The sequence below is a fragment of the Oratosquilla oratoria genome, chromosome 2 (assembly GCF_046742065.1).
Source record: "Oratosquilla oratoria isolate Oo_2021 chromosome 2, ASM4674206v1, whole genome shotgun sequence".
NCBI classification, from domain to species: Eukaryota; Metazoa; Arthropoda; class Malacostraca; order Stomatopoda; family Squillidae; genus Oratosquilla; species Oratosquilla oratoria.
This window is the reverse complement of record NC_134778.1, coordinates 37417996-37437640: the sequence shown is the minus strand read 5'-3', so window position 1 is coordinate 37437640 and position 19645 is coordinate 37417996. Positions and strand designations below refer to the sequence as shown.

General features: G+C 37.0%; 3 protein-coding genes across 9 annotated transcripts in view; 1 reads left to right on the top strand and 2 right to left on the bottom strand.

The window, feature by feature from the left end:
* LOC143038384 (uncharacterized) overlaps positions 1–19645 on the top strand; it is a 64207-nt gene that overhangs the window by 2453 nt on the left and 42109 nt on the right. The window lies entirely within an intron of this gene.
* Positions 5893–6960, bottom strand: LOC143035496 (uncharacterized). The gene has a single exon (XM_076202364.1). The coding sequence runs from the start codon at positions 6958–6960 to the stop codon at positions 5893–5895; it is 1068 nt and encodes a 355-aa protein (XP_076058479.1).
* Positions 7314–7973, bottom strand: LOC143038414 (uncharacterized). Its single transcript, XM_076207574.1, has one exon. The coding sequence runs from the start codon at positions 7962–7964 to the stop codon at positions 7314–7316; it is 651 nt and encodes a 216-aa protein (XP_076063689.1). The 5' UTR covers positions 7965–7973.

The window sequence follows — 19645 nt, the reverse complement described above, 5'->3', positions numbered from 1 at the left end:
TTCCACTTTCTTTTGCAAACCCAGAAAAGGCAGTGTTGTCTAATCTTTGGTTTACTTTCAGTGTTTCAATGATGCAACTTTTTTTCAGTATGACTTCTAACAGTGATTCCACTCTGGTTACATCCAGTCTTTTCTTTGTTCACTTTATGTTTTTCTTCTTCATTTTCCATTTTGTGTTTTGTTCACTAAGTGAATTTACTTTATTTTATCATTTTGGTAAAACAGGATGCATATAATGGTTTATGGGTGGAATTAACACAAATGAACAAAAGATGAATGTAGATGTAATTTATAGGCTAAAGATATTATCATTAGCAGACAGCATTTGTTTCAAGAACTGTCTAGTTTCTGCAACTTAGACTTAATGGTAATGGGTAATTTCAATTTTAATGACACTTGATTGGATGACCCTTGAATATGGCCATATAGGTAGTCCCTTGATAGATTTTCTCAGTGACAATTACTTAGTTCATCATGTAAAAGAACCCACAGCGTGTATATACATACATATACCAAAGGCTTTTTTCCTCCTTACATGAGGGGTAGCCATAAAGAAAAAGGCATAGAAACCATTCCCACCCATTCCATCCCCTACATATTCCACTCCACTCCACCCTCCTCCCTTCCTCTCATCTTGGCACCTCCTGGATGACGGGTCATCCCTGCATCCTGTCCACTGCCCTGGGTCAGAAGCAGTATCACAAGACACAGCACATCCACAGCAATGCCGCTTCATTAATTTGGCGACCCCCCATCTCCATTCCCTCATGCAGAAAAGGAGAAGACAGGGAGAAATCCCCTTGTGCTCCGTCATATTATTTCTCATACATACTTCCTCACCCCCCATCCCCCAACCACTCCCCCTTGTGCATCACAGCATCATCCATACACAACCCTTCTCCATTCACCCCTATCTTCTGTCCTCGCCTGTCCTTCCTCATCAGCATATAATAGAAATAATATAAGAAAGAGACAGATGGGCAGATTGTGCTTTCTTGGACTTACAAAAGGCTTTTGACAAAATACTGCACAAAAAGCTACTAAGAAAAATTGAAACAATATGTGGCGTACAAGGAAAATTATTGGAATGGATGAAAGATTTCTTGAACGGAAGAAAAATGAGGGTGGTACTTAGAGACAAGAACTCAAATTGGGAAGATATGATAAGTGGAGTCCCCCAAGGGTCTGTATTGGTTTCGATAATGTTTGCTATTTATATGAATGATATGGATTTAGGTGTGGAATGTTATATGAACTTCTTTGCAGATAATGTGAAACTATTAAAGAGAGTAAGTACAGAAGAAGACTGCAAATCTTTTCAAGAAGACCTGGACAAAGTCTGGAAATGGAGTCAGAAGAGTGAAGTGAACTTCAACATTAAGAAATGTAGTATAATAGAATTTAGAAAAAACAAAAATAGAATCTCGGGTCAATATAAAATTGGTACAAAGGAAGAAAAGTTAAACTCAGAAAGGGACTTAGGAGTAACTATCTCAAACGACATGACAGCAGACAAGCATGTCAACAAATTATTTAGAGAAACTTTTAACTTGTTAAGATCAGTGAAAGTAGCCTTTGACTATATGGATGAAGAAATGGTTAAGAAAATACTAGTTACACTGATAAGACCAAAATTGGAATGCGCAGTGCCACTATGAACACCTCACACCAAAAAAAACATAAAGAAACTAGAAAGAATTCAAAAAGCAACGACAAAGATGCCAACACTTTACAATTTGACATACAAACAAAGATTGGATAAACTAAATTTACCAACCCTAGAACAAAGAAAAGAAAGAGGTGATTTGCTAACCATTTACAGAATTATGAAAGGTATGGAAATTCTTGATAGGGATGACCTACTAAAATGGGACAGACAGAATACAGGAGGACACGAGAAGAAACTTAAGAAAGACAGTTACAGAAGAGATCTGAGAAAGAATAGCTTCCCACACAGAGTAATAGATATCTGGAACAAACTGAATAAGGAAATGGTGAGTGCTAAAACTATATATGACTTAAAGAAAAAACTGGATGCAGAAAGATACAATAGCGGGTCACTATGAGCATAGCTCTCTTCCCGCAAGATACAACTAGGTAAATACAAAATTAATATTGCTGATAAATTCAAAGGGAATACCAAAGAATTCTGTCATTACAGTAGAGCTAAAAAGGTTATTAGGAATCACATTGACCCACTATTATCTATTAATGGTCAGCTTGAATATTCAAATGAAGGAATGTGTGATATTTTAAGCAACTATTTTAGCTCAGTATTCATAAATGAAAGACCTCAAAGTGAACTCCAAACTAAAACCTGTGAAAAGTCTAGGGTGAACTTACTATGGTAAATATAACAAAAGGAAAAATTAAAAGGTGTACAGAAAGACTCAAAGTTAATACAACACCAAGGCCTGACAGTTGACATCCAAGAATCTTAAAGGAAATGAAAAATGAGATTGTTGTTCCATTATAAATTATTTCCAAGAAATCCATCATATCAGAAGATGTCCCCTTAGTACAGAGTATTAGCTAACATATTGTGCACTTTTTGATAAAAGTACCAATTTTGGCACAGAGGTAGACCGATATAAACAAATTTGGATGTGGAGCCATCGGCCAACTGCCCCCTGGCGACCGTGGCGGCCATTTTCCAAAATGGCCGCCAGCGGACACCCGAAAAACGAAAGAAGTTAGATAAAGTTTGCTGCTGAAGGTTTTAGTGAATGTTTATTTAATTTTTTTTAATCAAAACATGCCAGATAGTTATTAAGTCATATTTTAGGAGATGCTCCTATATTGATTTACATATTTATGCTAATTACAGATGAAATGGCGACAGGCAAACCCATAATCAAACATCAAATACTAACATTACTAACACTACTGAAGGCACCCCACACCATCACACTGTCTGGGTGTTTCACGAGCTTCACTGTGTAGCATGGGTTGTATCTTGACAATCTGCCACTGCTGTGATGTCTAGTCCTTTTATTTCTTGCAGAAGCTTCTTGGCAGTGCATTGAGTTGGCAAATTGAGGTCTTTCTGAAACTGATGTTGTATTGTTCTTGAAGCAACCTTTTTCAGTAGATGGGGGTGTTTCTTCTCAGGTTGTTGGTTGCCTTGTCACCTTCAAATCAGCAGCCACACAAATAACAGACATTCCCTACTTTAATAGGGTAAGGGCCCTGGAATTCTCTTCCATACTAAGTTTACAAAGGATTACAAAGGCAGGGCATGCTGACAGGAGACCATTTGGTCCATATCTAAGTTGGATGCAAAAGAAATATATAAGTAAATGAATAAAAATTATAATAATATAAAAAAATAAATACATAGGTATAGTTAACCACTTCTATACGGTAACGCCTACGTAGGCGTCATGAGGAGCAAGTGGGTACGCGATGATGCCGACGTCGGCATCTTGATTATATTTATTGTGGTCGTACCTACGTAACCTCCATTCTCTCTAAACTGGCTTCATCATATTTTCTATGGTTATCAAAATTCACGGGCAAAAGAGAACCAATGATTGAGCACTGACTTTATTTTCTATAATGCAATTATTATGACGCAACATCGCACGTCGGGCAGCTAATGTGCCCCGGAGTGTAGAGGTTAAATAATAAACAAATAAATAATAAAATGACAGGTAACTACAGGTAGTTGTCGACTTACGACCTATGCGACTTACGACTGATCGACTTTGCGACCATGAGATAGTTTAATAATATTTAACATTTAATAGAGTAATAGCATTGCAATGTTATGCCTGGCAGTGCAGTACAATTACTCCGCACACTGCGAGACGCGATTCGATTACGATAGTTTTGGCAGGCTGCTGGCAGCGACAGCATCCCAGCCAGCTAAATATTCTTTCATTTTGTTTGAAGTAAAATGTTTCCTAATTTTGCATTGCATTTTGTATTTTTATGTTTTGCAATTAATAAAATGTAACAGTAAAACTTTTTTTTTATGCATAGGCTAGTCTGTTGTCAATAACAATATGTTCGGAGCAGTACATTAATGAAAAGAATGTGTTTTGAAACAAAAAATTTCCTAATTTTGCCTTGTATTTTGTATTTTTTAAAATATAACAGTAAAAGTTTTTTATGCCTAGTCCATTGTCGATAACAATATGTTCGGTACAGCATTTTGTATTTTTATGTATTGCAATTAATAAAATGTAACAGTAAACTTTGTTTATGCCTAGTCTGTTGTCGATAACAATATTTTCGGTACAGTACGTAAACGAAAAGAATATGTTTTGAAATAAATTTTTCCTAATTTTGCCTTAGAATGAATTTGATTTAACCAACAAAAAAGTATTTGTAGGTCTAAGATGACAGGACTTTATTCAGTATGTGTAGGCCTAGGCTACGTTTCCTAACGAAAATTATAAAAAGGTTAATGAATATTAAATAACGTAGCTCAAAGATAATAAGATTTTCTTCAGTATGCATATGTTTCCTAAAGAAAGTCTGATGGTAAAATAATAAAAAGGTTAAAAAATGTAGTAGTAAATATCATAGGTAGGATTCAATATCATGCTAGGATTTTATTCAGTATGTTTAGGCCTAGGCTACGTTTCCCAACGAAAATCAGATAAAATTATAAAAAGGTTAAAAAATACTATACAACATTGTTCAAAGATGATAAGATTATTTCAGTATGCGAGATATATACAGACACTCCTCAACTTACGTTTTAGTTACGTTCCGAATGGCCGAACGTAAGTTGAAAATGAACGTAAGTTGTTACTGTACTATACATCCGTAAATTCTATTACTGTATCTTACAAAACACCCCTAAATAATTAATTATACACATAACATTGTAAAATAATAACATTAATTTCAAATAAATTAAATTCAAGCAACATAAATTGAGATGGTGGAGGAGGGGAGGAGGAGGCAAGGCACTTTCAGTCTGTCGTTTGTGCAATGGAAGCAGCGTCATGCGTAAGTATCGTTTGAACTACGGAGAGCGCGCTAAACTAAAAAATTCACTCAAAATTTTTTTTTACAATTTTTTTTACAGTCAGTTCAAACGTAAAATCGAAAAAACGTAAAACGAATGAACGTAAGTAGAGGAGCGTCTGTACAATATATATATACAGTAACAAAAATAAAATATAAAGGGTAATATATACTGTATATATATATATATATAGCTGACTTGCCATGTTGTCTGTTAAGAAGTTTATGATGTCAGTTACAATGGGAGTAGTGGGATTGATGTCACGTCTATGACAAAATTGTACCCACCTGTTGATATGTGATCTGTATTGTTTGCTAGTTCCAGGTTTCCATGATGCCAAGATAAGGTCCGTACCTTTTTCAGATATGCCTCGTTCTCGCAGGCTTTCCCGGAAAGTAGACAGGCCATCAATCTGGTATGGGACATGATGGGATGTCCTTCCATTGACAGGGGCCACACCAGCACTTTCTTTCTCCTCATTATGATTCTTGGATCTTCTACGAGCAGCCTGAGTAGTGCTCCCATCCAGGGCTGTGATGTCCAAAATGGAACTATCATCCAACCTCTGGCCCCTTCTGCTCTTAACTTCTGCAGGCATCTAGCGATCAGGGAGAAAGGGGGGAAAATGTAGATGAGACCTAATGTTGCCCAATTAAGGTTGAATGCATCACAATAATTTGATTCTGGGTCTGGTCTCCAGGAGCAAAACTGAGGCACTTGTTTGTTCAACCTAGATGCAAATAGATCAATGTTGGGTGTGCCAAAAATGATGCTTAATTTCTTAAAAAAATTCTCATCCAACTTCCATTCATGTCTGTCATTGAGTTGAAGTTCCTGGATGCTGTATCAGCCAAAGTATTATCACTCCCGGGAATGTAGGAACATGTGATCCAGGCATCATTGTTTAGACATCAGTTCCAAATATCAGAGGAGACATTGTTACATGCTACCGACTTAGTGCCTCCCATTTCATTGATGTAGTTAACTGCTGTAGTGTTGTCACAGAAAACTTTGATGTGCTTTCCTCTAACCTCATTTGCAAAAGATTTTAATGTAAGGAGCACAGCTATGAGTTCCTGGGCATTAATATGAAGCTTCTTTTCCTCGGTCGTCCATCTTCTATTGACTGACTGATGATTTATGCAGCCACCCCAACCTAAGTCTGAAGCATCTGAGTATAAGACAATTTCAGGAGTTGGGTGAATTATTCGCCTATGTTGGGTCTCAACATGTTTGATCCACCAAGTCAGGTCAGTTTTCATTTCGTCGGTGATCAACATTTTATCCTCAAAGTTCCCATAACTCCTTCGCAATGCTGTAATCTTTGCTGATTCAAGGTGACGATAGTGTAACTTTCCAAGTTCCACAGCTGGGAAGGCAGTAACTAGAAGCCCGATCACCCTGGCTACTTCTCTGATTTTGTCACTAGTCTTAGCTATTAGTTGTTTACATCCAAGTAGAATTCTTTCTTTCCTACGTATTGGTAAGGTAACAATCATTTTGTCCGAGTCAGTGACATTGCCAAGGTATTCGATACTTTTAGTGGGTTCTAGCACAGATTTCGCAACGTTAATACAGAAGCCCATTTTCGTGAGTAATTCTTTAATGGTAGAATTAATGCAATCACAGCATCCAGAAAGAGAGGCACTGCACATGAGAGTGTCATCAATAAAGCTGGTGATGGTAAAGCCTTTTTCTCTTAAAGTAGCAAAGATAGGTTTCATGAGTTTGGTAAAAAGTCTGGGTCCTTCTGAGATTCCATTTGGGAGACAGGTGAACTGATCAACTTTGCCATACCATTGAAAACAAAGAAGTTTTTGCTGTTCTTCCACTATTCTAATAGAGTAGTAGGCATGTTTAAGATCCACAGATGCCATATAGTCCCCTTCATTTATCAGTCTGATAGCTTGTTCAAAGTTCTCCATTTTGAAATGGATATAGGGAATGTGGTTATTTAATTTTTCTAAATTGAGTACCATCCTATAATCTCCATCTATTTTCTTCTTCAGAAATACAGGGGAAATGATCTGATCTGCCCTTCTCTTTGTTTCTTTTAAAACTTTAAGCTCCAATAATTTCGAAATTTCTTGTGATAGTATCATTTGTTCCGCCAGGCTAAAGTTATATTCCACATTCTTAAAACACAGGTAACTGATATCATTGACATTAATATTCAGGTGACAATGTTTGACTATGTCTAGAATATATGTATCACTAGTGATTTTTTGCCACTCATGCACAAATCTGTGAAGGGAACCTGCCACAAAGTTGGTACTTGCCTGGTTTATTGTTGGGGAGTGCTGCGTCCCCTGCCTTTGGAGTTTTTTTAATCCTAGGCCTGCCGAGTGTAGTAAGGCCTCTGATCTCCCCTATGTCCTAGCCTCTGCTGTCCATAGGGTTGAAATCTTGTGTGTCCTTTAAACTGGGTTCTTGTCTTCCCACTTCCAAACTTCCATGTGCCTGGCTTCCAGGATGGAAAGGGGGATTTGGCTGTGATTTTGCTTTTGAGTTTTTCAGCCTCTTTGATTTGTCTTGCGGATTGTGAGAGGTCATCCCCAAACAGAAAGCGTGACATGGGCACTTTGTCAGAGCATAGGTGTGAGTACTTTTGATTTATTTCCCGTTTGATGTTAAAACGGTGAACCAAGTTGTTACGGTAGTTGGCATGACCTAACAGTGCCAGAGCACCATTGATCATGCCCACCTCATGGGCCACCACAGCGTTACCTTCATCCTGGGCCACTTTGTCAAGCACCGAAAGTGACTTGATGATGATGGAAGGTGCCTTAGTTATAACTTTATTGATTTCCTTCATGCGTAAGTCTGCTTTTTTAGCGTCCTGTTTTAGCGCCTCCAAAATTTGCATATTGCACTCAACTGGGGATAAAGCAGGGCAATTACCGGGTCTCTTGGTACTCTTGTCCTCTGCAGTTTCTTTATAGGTGTCCTCCCTCATGCCGTGGTCAAATATTTGATTGACCATGTCTGCCACATGTTTGGCAACATCTCTGGAGACTTCTTCAACTGGGTCGAAAGCCTAAGAGGACTGCATCAAAATACTGCCAATGGGGAAATCTTCATGCAACTCACCTTCTTCACTGCTGCTTCCGTCGGAGATAAAACCTGAAAAGTTACCGGGAGAGGGCGTAACAGGCCCTGCTTCCTTCCTGGTTGAACTAGTGCCCAGTCTGGCATCGTTGTGGGTTTCCGGCCTCTGCGAAACATCTTGCCACCTCTCCACTTTTAGTTGATCCATATCACTCCTCAGTTCAGTGATGGCTTGCAGTACAGTACTGTGTGCCAAGGGGCTGAGGAGTCGTCATGTACTTGGAAAGCAGTACATGACGTGGAGCCATCGGGGGGCGGGGGAGGGGGGGTTGCCATGTCTTCTAGACTTCAATGCGTAGCGCCAACGCAAGTATTTCTATCCCGATGGGAAGTACTGTTGCTTGACCTGCTTGATTTATGCTTGTATTTGCGAGAATGTTGGCTTGCTTCTCCTCCGTGAGAGGAGGCACCCGACTTCCTGCTTGTATGGGTATGTGTTTCGTCGGAAGATGACATGGCGGTTGTGACCGACGGAGTCGTATGCACGTTGTCGTATTTACCTGATAATTTAGTGAGTTTCGTTTAAACTCAAATGAGAGCATCGTAAACGCTTATTAGATGATAAAGTGAGCGTCGTAAATGCTATTATTATTTTGTAAATTAAGCATCGTAAACACTCGAATGCCAGATCAAGCACTAGTAAGCAGGGATACGGTTGAAATCTACGTGCGAAAGAGTAAACAATCTTGACGACCGTTCAGCATGGCAGCGCGTAAGCAACTGTCGGACTGGCTGGGCGGAGCATATCTCATATGTTTGCGAACCCTCAGCAGAATTGTGATTTGCTGATATAAAATCATTTTGTATTGTTGTTTTCGTTTTTTTATTGTATTTTTTTAAATCTGTATTATTACATAACTTTGATAGTCATTAGGTGCACCCAAGCACTCTTATTTCTTATAAGCCTGTCTCTTTCTAGCAATACATTTTTCAGTTTCTTTGTCAAGTCATTTTGGACAAGTCTGATTTGGGGGGTGTCTGTCCTTAAATGGGATATAAGTATGAATCATCTTAGTAAGTGTATTTTTAAAAATTTCCCACACCTGATCTACAGGTCCTTCACTTAATTTTGCCTCCCAATCTGTAAGCTGAAGCTCGTGATGTAGTCCTATGAACTGAGCTTTACTGAAATTGGGTATTATAGAAACAAGTATCTATTCTAAATTTTTTTAGCAGTTTGAATCTAAGTTCGTATTGCTGAAGGAGGAGTGAAATGGCTTGTGAAGGCTGTGTGAACCTGGAGGATGGTCTCAGGATGTGTGAGGAGGAAATTTGTCTTATCAAGAGTGCACTCTGTGAGAAGAGTGAATCCTCCCAACAACCCAAAGAGGGTTCCACCTCTTCCACTTCTGCCACTGCCGTGAGCGAGTGGTACTCTGTGGGGTTCTGTTTGTCAAGCCCATGTTTGGTAAGTGGGTGCCCTGTGGAGCAACTGCTGGTTCTAGCCAATTGTTTTGCTCTGCTGGAAGATGAGGTGGCTGAAATTCATGAGTTCTTGGTGGTGGGGGACTCCATAGTACAAGGCTATGACAATATCCTGCAGCAGAAGACTAAACGATATTGCAAGCTTGTATGTCAACCGGGCCGTAGGATCGCCAATTGTACCCAGACCATCAGGGAGCAAAGGCAGATGAACATGGTTACGAGGGTTCAAATGGGCAGTAACGATGTGGGTAGGGTGAGATCAGAGGAACTTCTTTGGAATTACAAATTCCTTCTTCAGGAGGTGAAGGAATGTTGGAGTCATCATGTAATCTGTGGGATCCTTCTGAGGATCCATGCTGGCTCATGTTGTAACAGTACCATAGGGATCAATGAGAGTATATCACTATAGTGCATGCAACTGGGATACCACTTTCTTCTTCCTCGGTATTTCCTTTCCAGGTGCCATGGCCTTTATGCTTCTGATGGAATCTTACAAACCTCATTGTGAGAGTTTGTAATGAACTAGTTCCTTTTTTGGGGAAATAGAGTGTATTGGGAAAAACAGAGTAGGGTATAGCATTAACATAGTATGTATTGTAGTACAAAATATAATTTTAGGACATATCAGTACAGGACAAAATATTATGATGGGATGTAATATCAAAGGACAAAATATCACAATGGGATGTAGTGATAGTGGAGGACAAGATATCATGATGAATTGTAATGATAGTGGAGGACAACATCTCATGATGGTATGTAATGATAGTGGAGGATAACATCTCATGATGGGATGTAATGATAGTGGAGGACAAAATATCACAATGTGGTGTAATGATAGTGAAGGACAAAATATCATGGTAGGGTATAACATCAGTGGTGGACAGAATATCATTTTAGGAAGGGATGCCAGACAGAATGTCAATGAACGACAGGTGGTCGGTGTAGAATGTGATGATGTAATGGGGCAAGGTGTACATAAGAGATCAGATGACTGTGAGGGACCAGATGTCTGTGATGGGGCAAATGTCCATGAGGCATTGAATGTCAATGAAGGACCAAATAATATAGAGCAAGGTGTCAGTAAAGAACAAAATTATAATGTAAGGCATGATGTTGAAACTCAAAATGTGTCAAAAAGAAATAATCATGAGTTTCTTAAAACCATGTACTTTAGTACACATAGTATTAGGAACAAATTCCAAGAAATACAGGCTTATGTCAAAAGTAGAAATACTGATATGATAGGAATAAGTGAGACGTGGTTAAATGGTGGAGAGTTTGAATCTGAATTTAATATTGCTGGATTTAACCACTTTCATTAGGATAGAAACCACAAGAATGGTGGGGGTGTTCTCTTGTACATTAAAAGCAATGTCCATGCCTTTGTTTTTTAGAAAGTGAAACAGGATGCATATGATAGTTTGTGGGTAGAATCAATGCAAACAAATGGACAAAAATGAATGTAGGTGTAATATATAGACCAAAAACATTATCATTAGCAGATAACAAACTGTTGTTTCAAGAACTGTCTAGTTTATGCAACTGGGACTTATTGATAATGGGTGATTTCAATTTTACTGACATTGATTGGATGACCCTAGAACATGGCCATACAGTCAAACCTTGGTTTTCGAACATAATTCATTCCAAAAATCTGTTCTAAAACCCGAATCATATTTTCCAATTACAAATAATGTAAAAGAGATTAATTTGTTCCCAAGCACCAGATGAATGCTTATTTACCTAATTACACTTTATCATATAATAAAACATAAAAGTGTAAATCAAACAAAAAACATAATAGAAGTAAATTTAATGACAAAGCAACACTGTACAGTTATTATGTAATGTATGTATTGTACTCTTTTGGCTGCAATGTGATGGCATAGGTGGATGGAGATGAGGAAGGGAAAGGGGTGAGTTATTGCTTGGAAGGGAATCCCCTTCCTTAAAAATTGCTGGTGATTTTTGTTCGGGTATTTCTTCTCTTCTCTTTGGCTCAGGTAAATCTTTCTCTTGGGTTTCTTTCCTTTTTTTCTTTCACTAAAAACCTTTCCAATGTTTGTTGTTTTAGCCTGCGGCTCAGGTAAATCTTTCTCTTGGGTTTCTTTCCTTTTTTTCTTTCACTAAAAACCTTTCCAATGTTTGTTGTTTTAGCCTGCACTGTAAAAATTGTCTGAAATGCGACATGACATTGTCATTGAAAAGATTTACAGCTCTATGTGCTATCACGGTGTCTGGGTGTTTTTTTAACAAAATTTTGAACATCAGCCCATTTAGCACAAATTTCTTTCATTAAAGAACTTGGCATATCTTCAATTCTTTCTTCCTCCTCGGAAGACTGTTCCTCAGCCAATTTCTTTTGCTGGTCATTTTGAAGGTGTACAAGCTCTTCCATGGTAAGCTCACTATTGCGGTCTTCCACCAGCTCTTAGATATCTTCACTGTCGACCTCCAAGCCCATACTTTTTCCCATAGAAACAATATCATCAACAATAGCATTGTCCTTGACAGCAGCAGCAGATCCAGCAGTTTCAAACTCCTCAAAGTCTCTCTCTGGTACACAGCCTGGCCAAAGGTTCTGCCATGCTGAATTCATAGTTCTAGTACTCGGTTCCATGCATTGTCAGTAAGTTTTAACACAACTCGGGATATTGAAATGGTCTTTCCAAAGTTCTCTCAAAGTTAACTGAGTGTCATTAGTAACTTGGAAATGCTTACAAAACATGGCTTCAACGTAATGTTTCTTAAAGTTAGCTATGACCTGTTGATCCATAGGTTGGATAAGAGGTGTTGTGTTAGATGGCAGGAATTTGACCTTAATAAAATTAGACTCACCAACTAAGTCATCCTCTAAACCTGGAGGGTGAGCAGGAGCGTTATCCAACACGAGAAGACATTTTAGTGGCAATTTTTTTTCTTGCAAGTATTTTCTAAAACTTGGGGCAAAAACCTCATGAATCCATTCTGTAAAAAATTGTCTCGTCACCCAAGCCTTTGTATTAGCTTGCCACATTACAGGCAATTTACTTTTCATAACATTATTTCTTTTGAAAACTCTTGGATTATTAGAATGATACACTAGCAATGGTTTGACCCTGAAATCACCACCCACGTTACCGCACAGCAGAAGAGTGAGTCTGCTTTCATTGGCTTGTGCCCTGGCAGCGATTTTCCTCCTTAGTGATATAGGTTCTTTTTGGCAATTTTTTCCAGAATAATCCTGTTTCATCAGCATTAAATACCTGTTGGAGGAGAAAAACTTCTTTCTTTATAAAGACACCAAACTCAACCACAAATTTTTCCCCCCATTTCCTTGTTTAAACTTGCCACCTCACCATGCCTAACCACACTGAATTTCACTTCTGTTCTTAAATTTTTCAAACCATCCTCGACTTACTTTAAATACAAAATCATCAGCACTTGTACTAGGACTTCTCTTTACTAGATCATCATAAATTGTAAATTGCTTTCTCACACATAAATGCTTCAGAGATACTATCACCTTTTAACTGTCTCTCATTTATATAAACAAGCACTTCTAAAATACCCGATTTCAGTAAAACTCAGTTCATAGGAATCAGGAGCTTCAGGTTACATATTGGGGAGTGAAAGTCCTGTAGATCAGATGTGGGAAATGTTTCAAAATACACTTACTAAGATGATTCATACATCCCATTTAAGGACAGATGCCCCCTCCAAATCAGGCTTACCCAAAATGGCTTGACAAAGAAACTGAAAAAGATATTGCTAGAAAGAGACAGGCTTACAAGAAATACAAGTGCTTGGGTGCACCTAATGACTATCAAAGTTATGTAATAATACAGAGAGATTTAAAAAGACAATAAGAAAATGAAAACAACAATATGAAATTAATATCACTGATAAATCCAAAGAGAATCCCAAAGAAGTCTGTAGTTACAATAGAGATAAAAAGATTATTAGGAATCACATTGGTCCACTGTTATCTGCTGACAGTCAACTTGAATATTCAAATGAAGGAATGTGCGATATTTTAAACAACTCTTAGCTCTGTAAATGAAACACCTCAAAGTGATCTCCAAACTGAAACCTGCGAAAAGTCGAGGGTGAACTTACTACAGTAAATATAACAAAAGAAAAAATTAAAAGGTATATAGAAAAACTCAAAGTTAATAAAACATCAGGGCCTGATGGTTGGCATCCAAGAATTTTATAGGAAATGAAAAATGAGATTGTTGTTCCATTAGAAATTATTTTCAAGAAATCCATCATATCTGGAGATGTCCCAAGAGAATGGAAGCTAGCTAACATTACTCCCATATTCAAAAAAGGTGACAAAAAGAAACCAAATAACTACAGGCCTATAAGCTTGACTTCAATCATAGGAAAAATGATGGAAACTATCATCAGAGATGCTATCAAACATCATTTAGAAAATAACTGATAAATGAGAGCCAGTATGGATTCAGACAGAAACATTCTTGCTTGACTAATTTAATCGAATTGTACAACACAGTCATCTCAAATTATGACATAAGAAACAATATAGATTTAATATATCTAGACTTTGCAAAAGCTTTTCATACCATCCCCCACGAACGACTAACTAAATTAGCCTCACATGGACTAGTAATTGGTTGAATGTTCGAATACAGAGATTTGTTTTAAATGGCAAAACTTCTAGATGGAAAAATGTTATGAGTGGAGTTCCTCAGGGTTCCGTTCTTGGGCCACTTCTATTCATAGTATGTATAAATTATACCATGGACTAAAATCTATTGTCTCCATATTTGCTGGTGATACAAAACTATGTGGAGTGGCAAATGATCACTTAAATCAATGAGATACTCAAGATTTAGATAAACTACAGCAATGGTCTGAAAAGTGGACAATGAAATTTAATCAAGTAAATGCAAGGTAATGCACATAGGTTAAGATAACAGAAAGTATAATTACAAGTTATTTGGAAATTCTTTAACAAAGTGGATAGTGAAAAGGATCTCGGCGTAAGTATCAGTAAAAATCTCAAATCAACTAAGTAGTGTATTTCAGCCTCAGAAAAAGCAAATTAGATTCTAGGACTGATTGCATCATCTTTTGATATCAAAAGTCTGTCTCTCATTAACAAGCTATATAAATCATTAGTTCGTCCACATTTGGAATATGCTGTTTCCATATGGTCACCGAATCTCATTAAAAACATTGACAGATTGGAAAAAGTACAATGGCATGCCACAAAACTGATTCCAAATATAAAAAATAAATCATGCGAAAATTGAGTAAAACATATGAATCTGTTTTCCCTAACAAAGCGTAGACTCAGAGGTTGATAAAGGTCTTAAGATTCTAAAGGGAATTGACAACATCAAAAGTGACAAAATTTTCACATTGAATGAGATTCCAACAAGAAATAATGGTCTCAAACTGTCAGGAAATAAATTTTATTTGGAAGGGAGTAGAAACAACTTTGCCAACCAAGTAGTTAATGAATGGAATAAACTTCCTGCAGAGGTAGTGCAATGTAGTTCAGTTCAAAGCTTTGATATTCATTTAGATAAACACCTAAGCAAGATGCTGTAATGCCTGCCATTTATTTGATATTTGTTTGTTATTATTTGTCTGTTTACTATTATTTGCTTGATTTTCATTTATTAGTTATCTCTCATTAACAAGCTATATAAGTTGTTAGTTCGTCCACATTTGGAATATACTGTTTTCATATGGTCACCGAATCTCATTAAAAACATTGACAGATTGGAAAAAGTACAATGGCGAGCCACAAAACTGATTCCAAATATCAAAAATAAATCATACAAAAATCGACTAAAACATATGAATCTGTTTTCCCTAAAAAAGCATAGACTCAGAGGTGACTTGATAGAGGTCTTAAGATTCTAAAGGGAATTGACATCAAAAGTGACAAAATTTTCACATTGAATGAGATTCCAACAAGAAATAATGGTCTCAAACTATCAGGAAATAAATTTTATTTGGAAATGAGTAGAAACAACTTCATCAACCAAGTAGTTAATGAATGGAATAAACTTCCTGCAGAGGTAGTGCAATGTGGTTCAGTTCGAAGCTTTAATATTCATTTAGATAAATACCTAAGCAAGATGCTGTAATGTCTGCCATTTATTTGATATTATTTGTTATTATTTGTCTGTTTATTATTATTTGCTTGATTTCCATTTATTAGTTATCTGTCAATGTATTATTATTTATTATTTACCTGTTTGTTTACTATTTAACTATACCTATGCATTTATTTATTCATTTATTATTATAATTTTTATTTATCATTATATTATTTTTCACATCCGACCTAGTTATGGACCAAAAGGTCTCCTGTCAGCATGCTCCTCCTTTGTAATCCTTTGTTATGATTGCTGCTTGCAATAGTTTCACCTGCTTCTACATTGGTTATCATGCTTTCGTGGCTAGTGATCAATAGATTAAGTTTCCATGTCTTGTGGGCTGTTTAACATGCTGAACTAAGTAATTGTCACCGAGAAAATCTATCAAGCGACTACCTATATGACCATGTTCAAGGGTCATCCAATCAATGTTGGTAAAATTAAAATCACCCATTATCAATAAGTCCCAGTTGCATAAACTAGACAGTTCTTGAAACAACAGTTTGTTGTCTGCTAATGATAATGTTTTTGGTCTATATATTACACCTACATTCACTTTTTGTCCGTTTGGGTTAATTCTACCCACAAACTATCATATGCATTCTGTTTCATTTTCTCTAAAACACAGACATGGACATTGCTTTTAATGTATAAGAGAACACGCCCACCTTTCTTGTGGTTTCTATCCTGACAAAAGTGTTTAAATCCCACAATATTAAATTCAGCTTCAAACTCTCCACCATTTAACCATGTCTCGGTTATTCCTATCATATTGAGATTTTCACTTTTGACATACACCTGTATTTCTTGGAATTCATTCCTAATACTATGAGCATTAAAGTACATAGTATTAACCCCTTCAATACAGGCCAAAATCTCGTGGGCAGCATTAGCTGCCAGATGTGCGATGTTGCGTCATAATACTCGCATTATAAAAAATAAAGTTACCCCTGTATTGCTCATTCTCTTTCATCAGTGAATTTTGATAACCATAGAAAATATGATGAAGCCAGTTTACAGAGTATGGGGGTCACGCAGGTACAACTACAATATATATAATCAAGATGCCAGCATCGACATCCTCGCGTACCCACGTGCTCCTCATGACGCCTGCATAGGTGCCATCATATCGAAGGGGTTAAGAAACTTGTGATTATTTCTTTTTGACATGTTTTGAGTTTCAACATCATGCCTAACAGTATAATTTTGTTCTTTATTACCTTGCTCTGTATTGACATTTGATCCTTCATTGACATTCAGTGCCTCATGAATATTTGCCCCATCACGGACATCTGGTCCCTCACGGTCATCTGATCTCTTATGCACACCTTGCCCCCTTACATCACCTCATTCTACACCGGCCACTCGTCGTTCATTGACATTATGTCTGGCATCCCTTCCTAAAATGATATTCTGTCCTCCACTGACATTATATCCTACCATGATATTTTGCCCTCCACTATTATTACATACCAATGTGATATTTTGTTCTCCACTGTCATTATATCCCATCTTGATATTTTGTCCTCTATTATTACATTCCATCATGATATTTTGTCCTTGACATTACATCCTAATGTAATATTTCGTCCTCTACTGACATCATATCCTAAAATTATATTTTGTCCTACACTGACATATTGCTCTACATTATTGCTATACCCTACTCTGTTTTCCCCAATACACTCTATTTCCCCTTCCCTTTGAGTTTCTACCCCAAAAAAAGGAACTAGTTCATTACAAACTCCCACAATGAGGTTTATAAGAACAGCTTTGCCTCTGCAAGTAAGGTGGATCCCATCAGAAGCAAAAAAAAAAAAAAAAAAAAAAAAAAAAAAAAAAAAAAAAAAAAAAAAAAAAAAAAAAAAAAAAAAAAAAAAAAAAAAAAAAAATTAGAAAGAATACATAGAACAACAACAAAAGTGGCACCAACTCTTTCCAAAATGACATATGAACAAAGACCTTCCAAATTAGAATTACCAACTCTGGAACAAAGAAGGGAAAGAGGAGACTTACTATCTATAGAATTATGAAAACAATGGAAATCTCAGATAAAAATGACTTGTTGAAATGGGACAATGGAAAAACAAGAGGACATGAAAAGAAACTAAAAAAAAAAAAAAAAAAAAAAAAAAGATAATTACAGAAGAGATCTGAAAAAATAGCTTCCCACACAGACTGATAGATACTTGGAACAAATTAGACAAAGAAACTGTGTGTGTAAACACTATTCAAGATTTTAAGAAAAAAATTGATGCTGAGAGATACAAAGATGGGTCACCATGAGCATAGCTCCCTTCCCGTATAATACAACTAGGTAAATACCTGGTAAAGAGATACCAAAGATCAAGAAAATGGTATCACAGTTGCTTGCACAATCATGATATCCTCTCATTGATCCCTATGGCTATACTGTTACAACATGAGCCAGTGTAGATCCTCAGAAGGATCCCACAGACTACGTGATGGTTCTCATGTTTCTTCATCTCCTGAAGGAGGACCTTGTAATCCGAAACAAGTTCCTCTGATCTCACCCTATCCACATTGTTACATCCAATATGAACAATCGTAACTGTGTTCATCTGCCTTTGCTCCCTGATGGTCTGGGTACAATTGGCGATCCCACAGCCCGGTTAACATACAAGCTTGTAACGTCGTTGTTGTTGTTGTTGTTGTCGTTCCCTAGACTGTCTGTCCGAGCAGTCCCGTCTCCCCAAGGAAGGCCACAGCCGAAACTGGGTTTTCCCACAAATCCTTTATAGAGTGTATGTTGTGTTGTTTGCGTGCATGATTGTCGTTGAGTCTTCCGCTGTCATAGCCTCACACCATAGAGTCCCCCACCACCAAGAACTCCTGATTTTCAGCCACCTCATCCTCCAGCAGAGCAAAATGATTGGCTAGACCCGCAGGGTACCCGCTTACTGAACATGGGCTCAACAAATGGGACCTCATGGAGTGCCACTTGCTCACAGCAGTGGCAGAAGTGAAAGAGGTGGAACACTCTTTGGGTTGTAGGAAGGATTCACTCTTCTCACAGAGCGCACTCTTCAGAAGACGAATTTCCTCCTCACACATCCTGAGACAGTCCTCCAAGTTCACACAACCTTCACAAGCCATTTTGCTCCTCCTTTGGCAATACAAATGGTAAAGAGAAAATATAAACAAACAAAAGAAACAAAAGTGGTCACTAAATAAACTAAATACACGAAGCTTAATCTGCTTACCTTATACTATTACTCCTACTTTTTGAGTACAGTAACAGACTATTGTTTTGACTCTAAATTATTAGAACACTACATTTGATCTTATACCTGTAACTTTATAGCACAATACTTATACAATTACAAAAACACAACACAATCACGTGTCACTAGTCAAAGATATAAACTTCACAGGAAGTAATAAACTTAACAAGTGTGGATGAACTAACAATTTATACAGCTTGTTAATGACAAATAGACTCTTAAAATCAAAAGATTTTGTAATCAGTCCTAGAGTCTTGTTTGCTTTCTCTGAGGGAGAAATACACTGCTTAGATAACTTGAAATCATTGCTGATAATTATGCAAAGATCCTTTTCACTATCCACTTTTATAATGAATTTCCAAATAACTTGTAATTGTACTTATTGTTATTTATATGTATGTGCATAATGTTCACTATAAACCCACTATCGGAGAAATAATATCGGAAATACAGGAAAACAGTTTTCCTGTACTTTCGAAATTATTTCTCCGACAGTGGGTTTATAGTGAAAATTTACAAATGTGTTATAACATACCAATATCCAGTATGTGCATAACTTTACATTTATTTGGGTTATATTTCATTAGCCACTTTTCAGACCATTCCTGTAGTTTATCTAAATCTTCTTGAATATCTAATTGGTTTAAGTGAGTATTTGCCATTATGCAGTGTTGTCAGCAAATTTGGAGACAATTTCAGTCTGTGGTCTATATCATTATACTGTGAATAGTAGTGGCCCAAGAATGGGCCACTCTAACATTTTT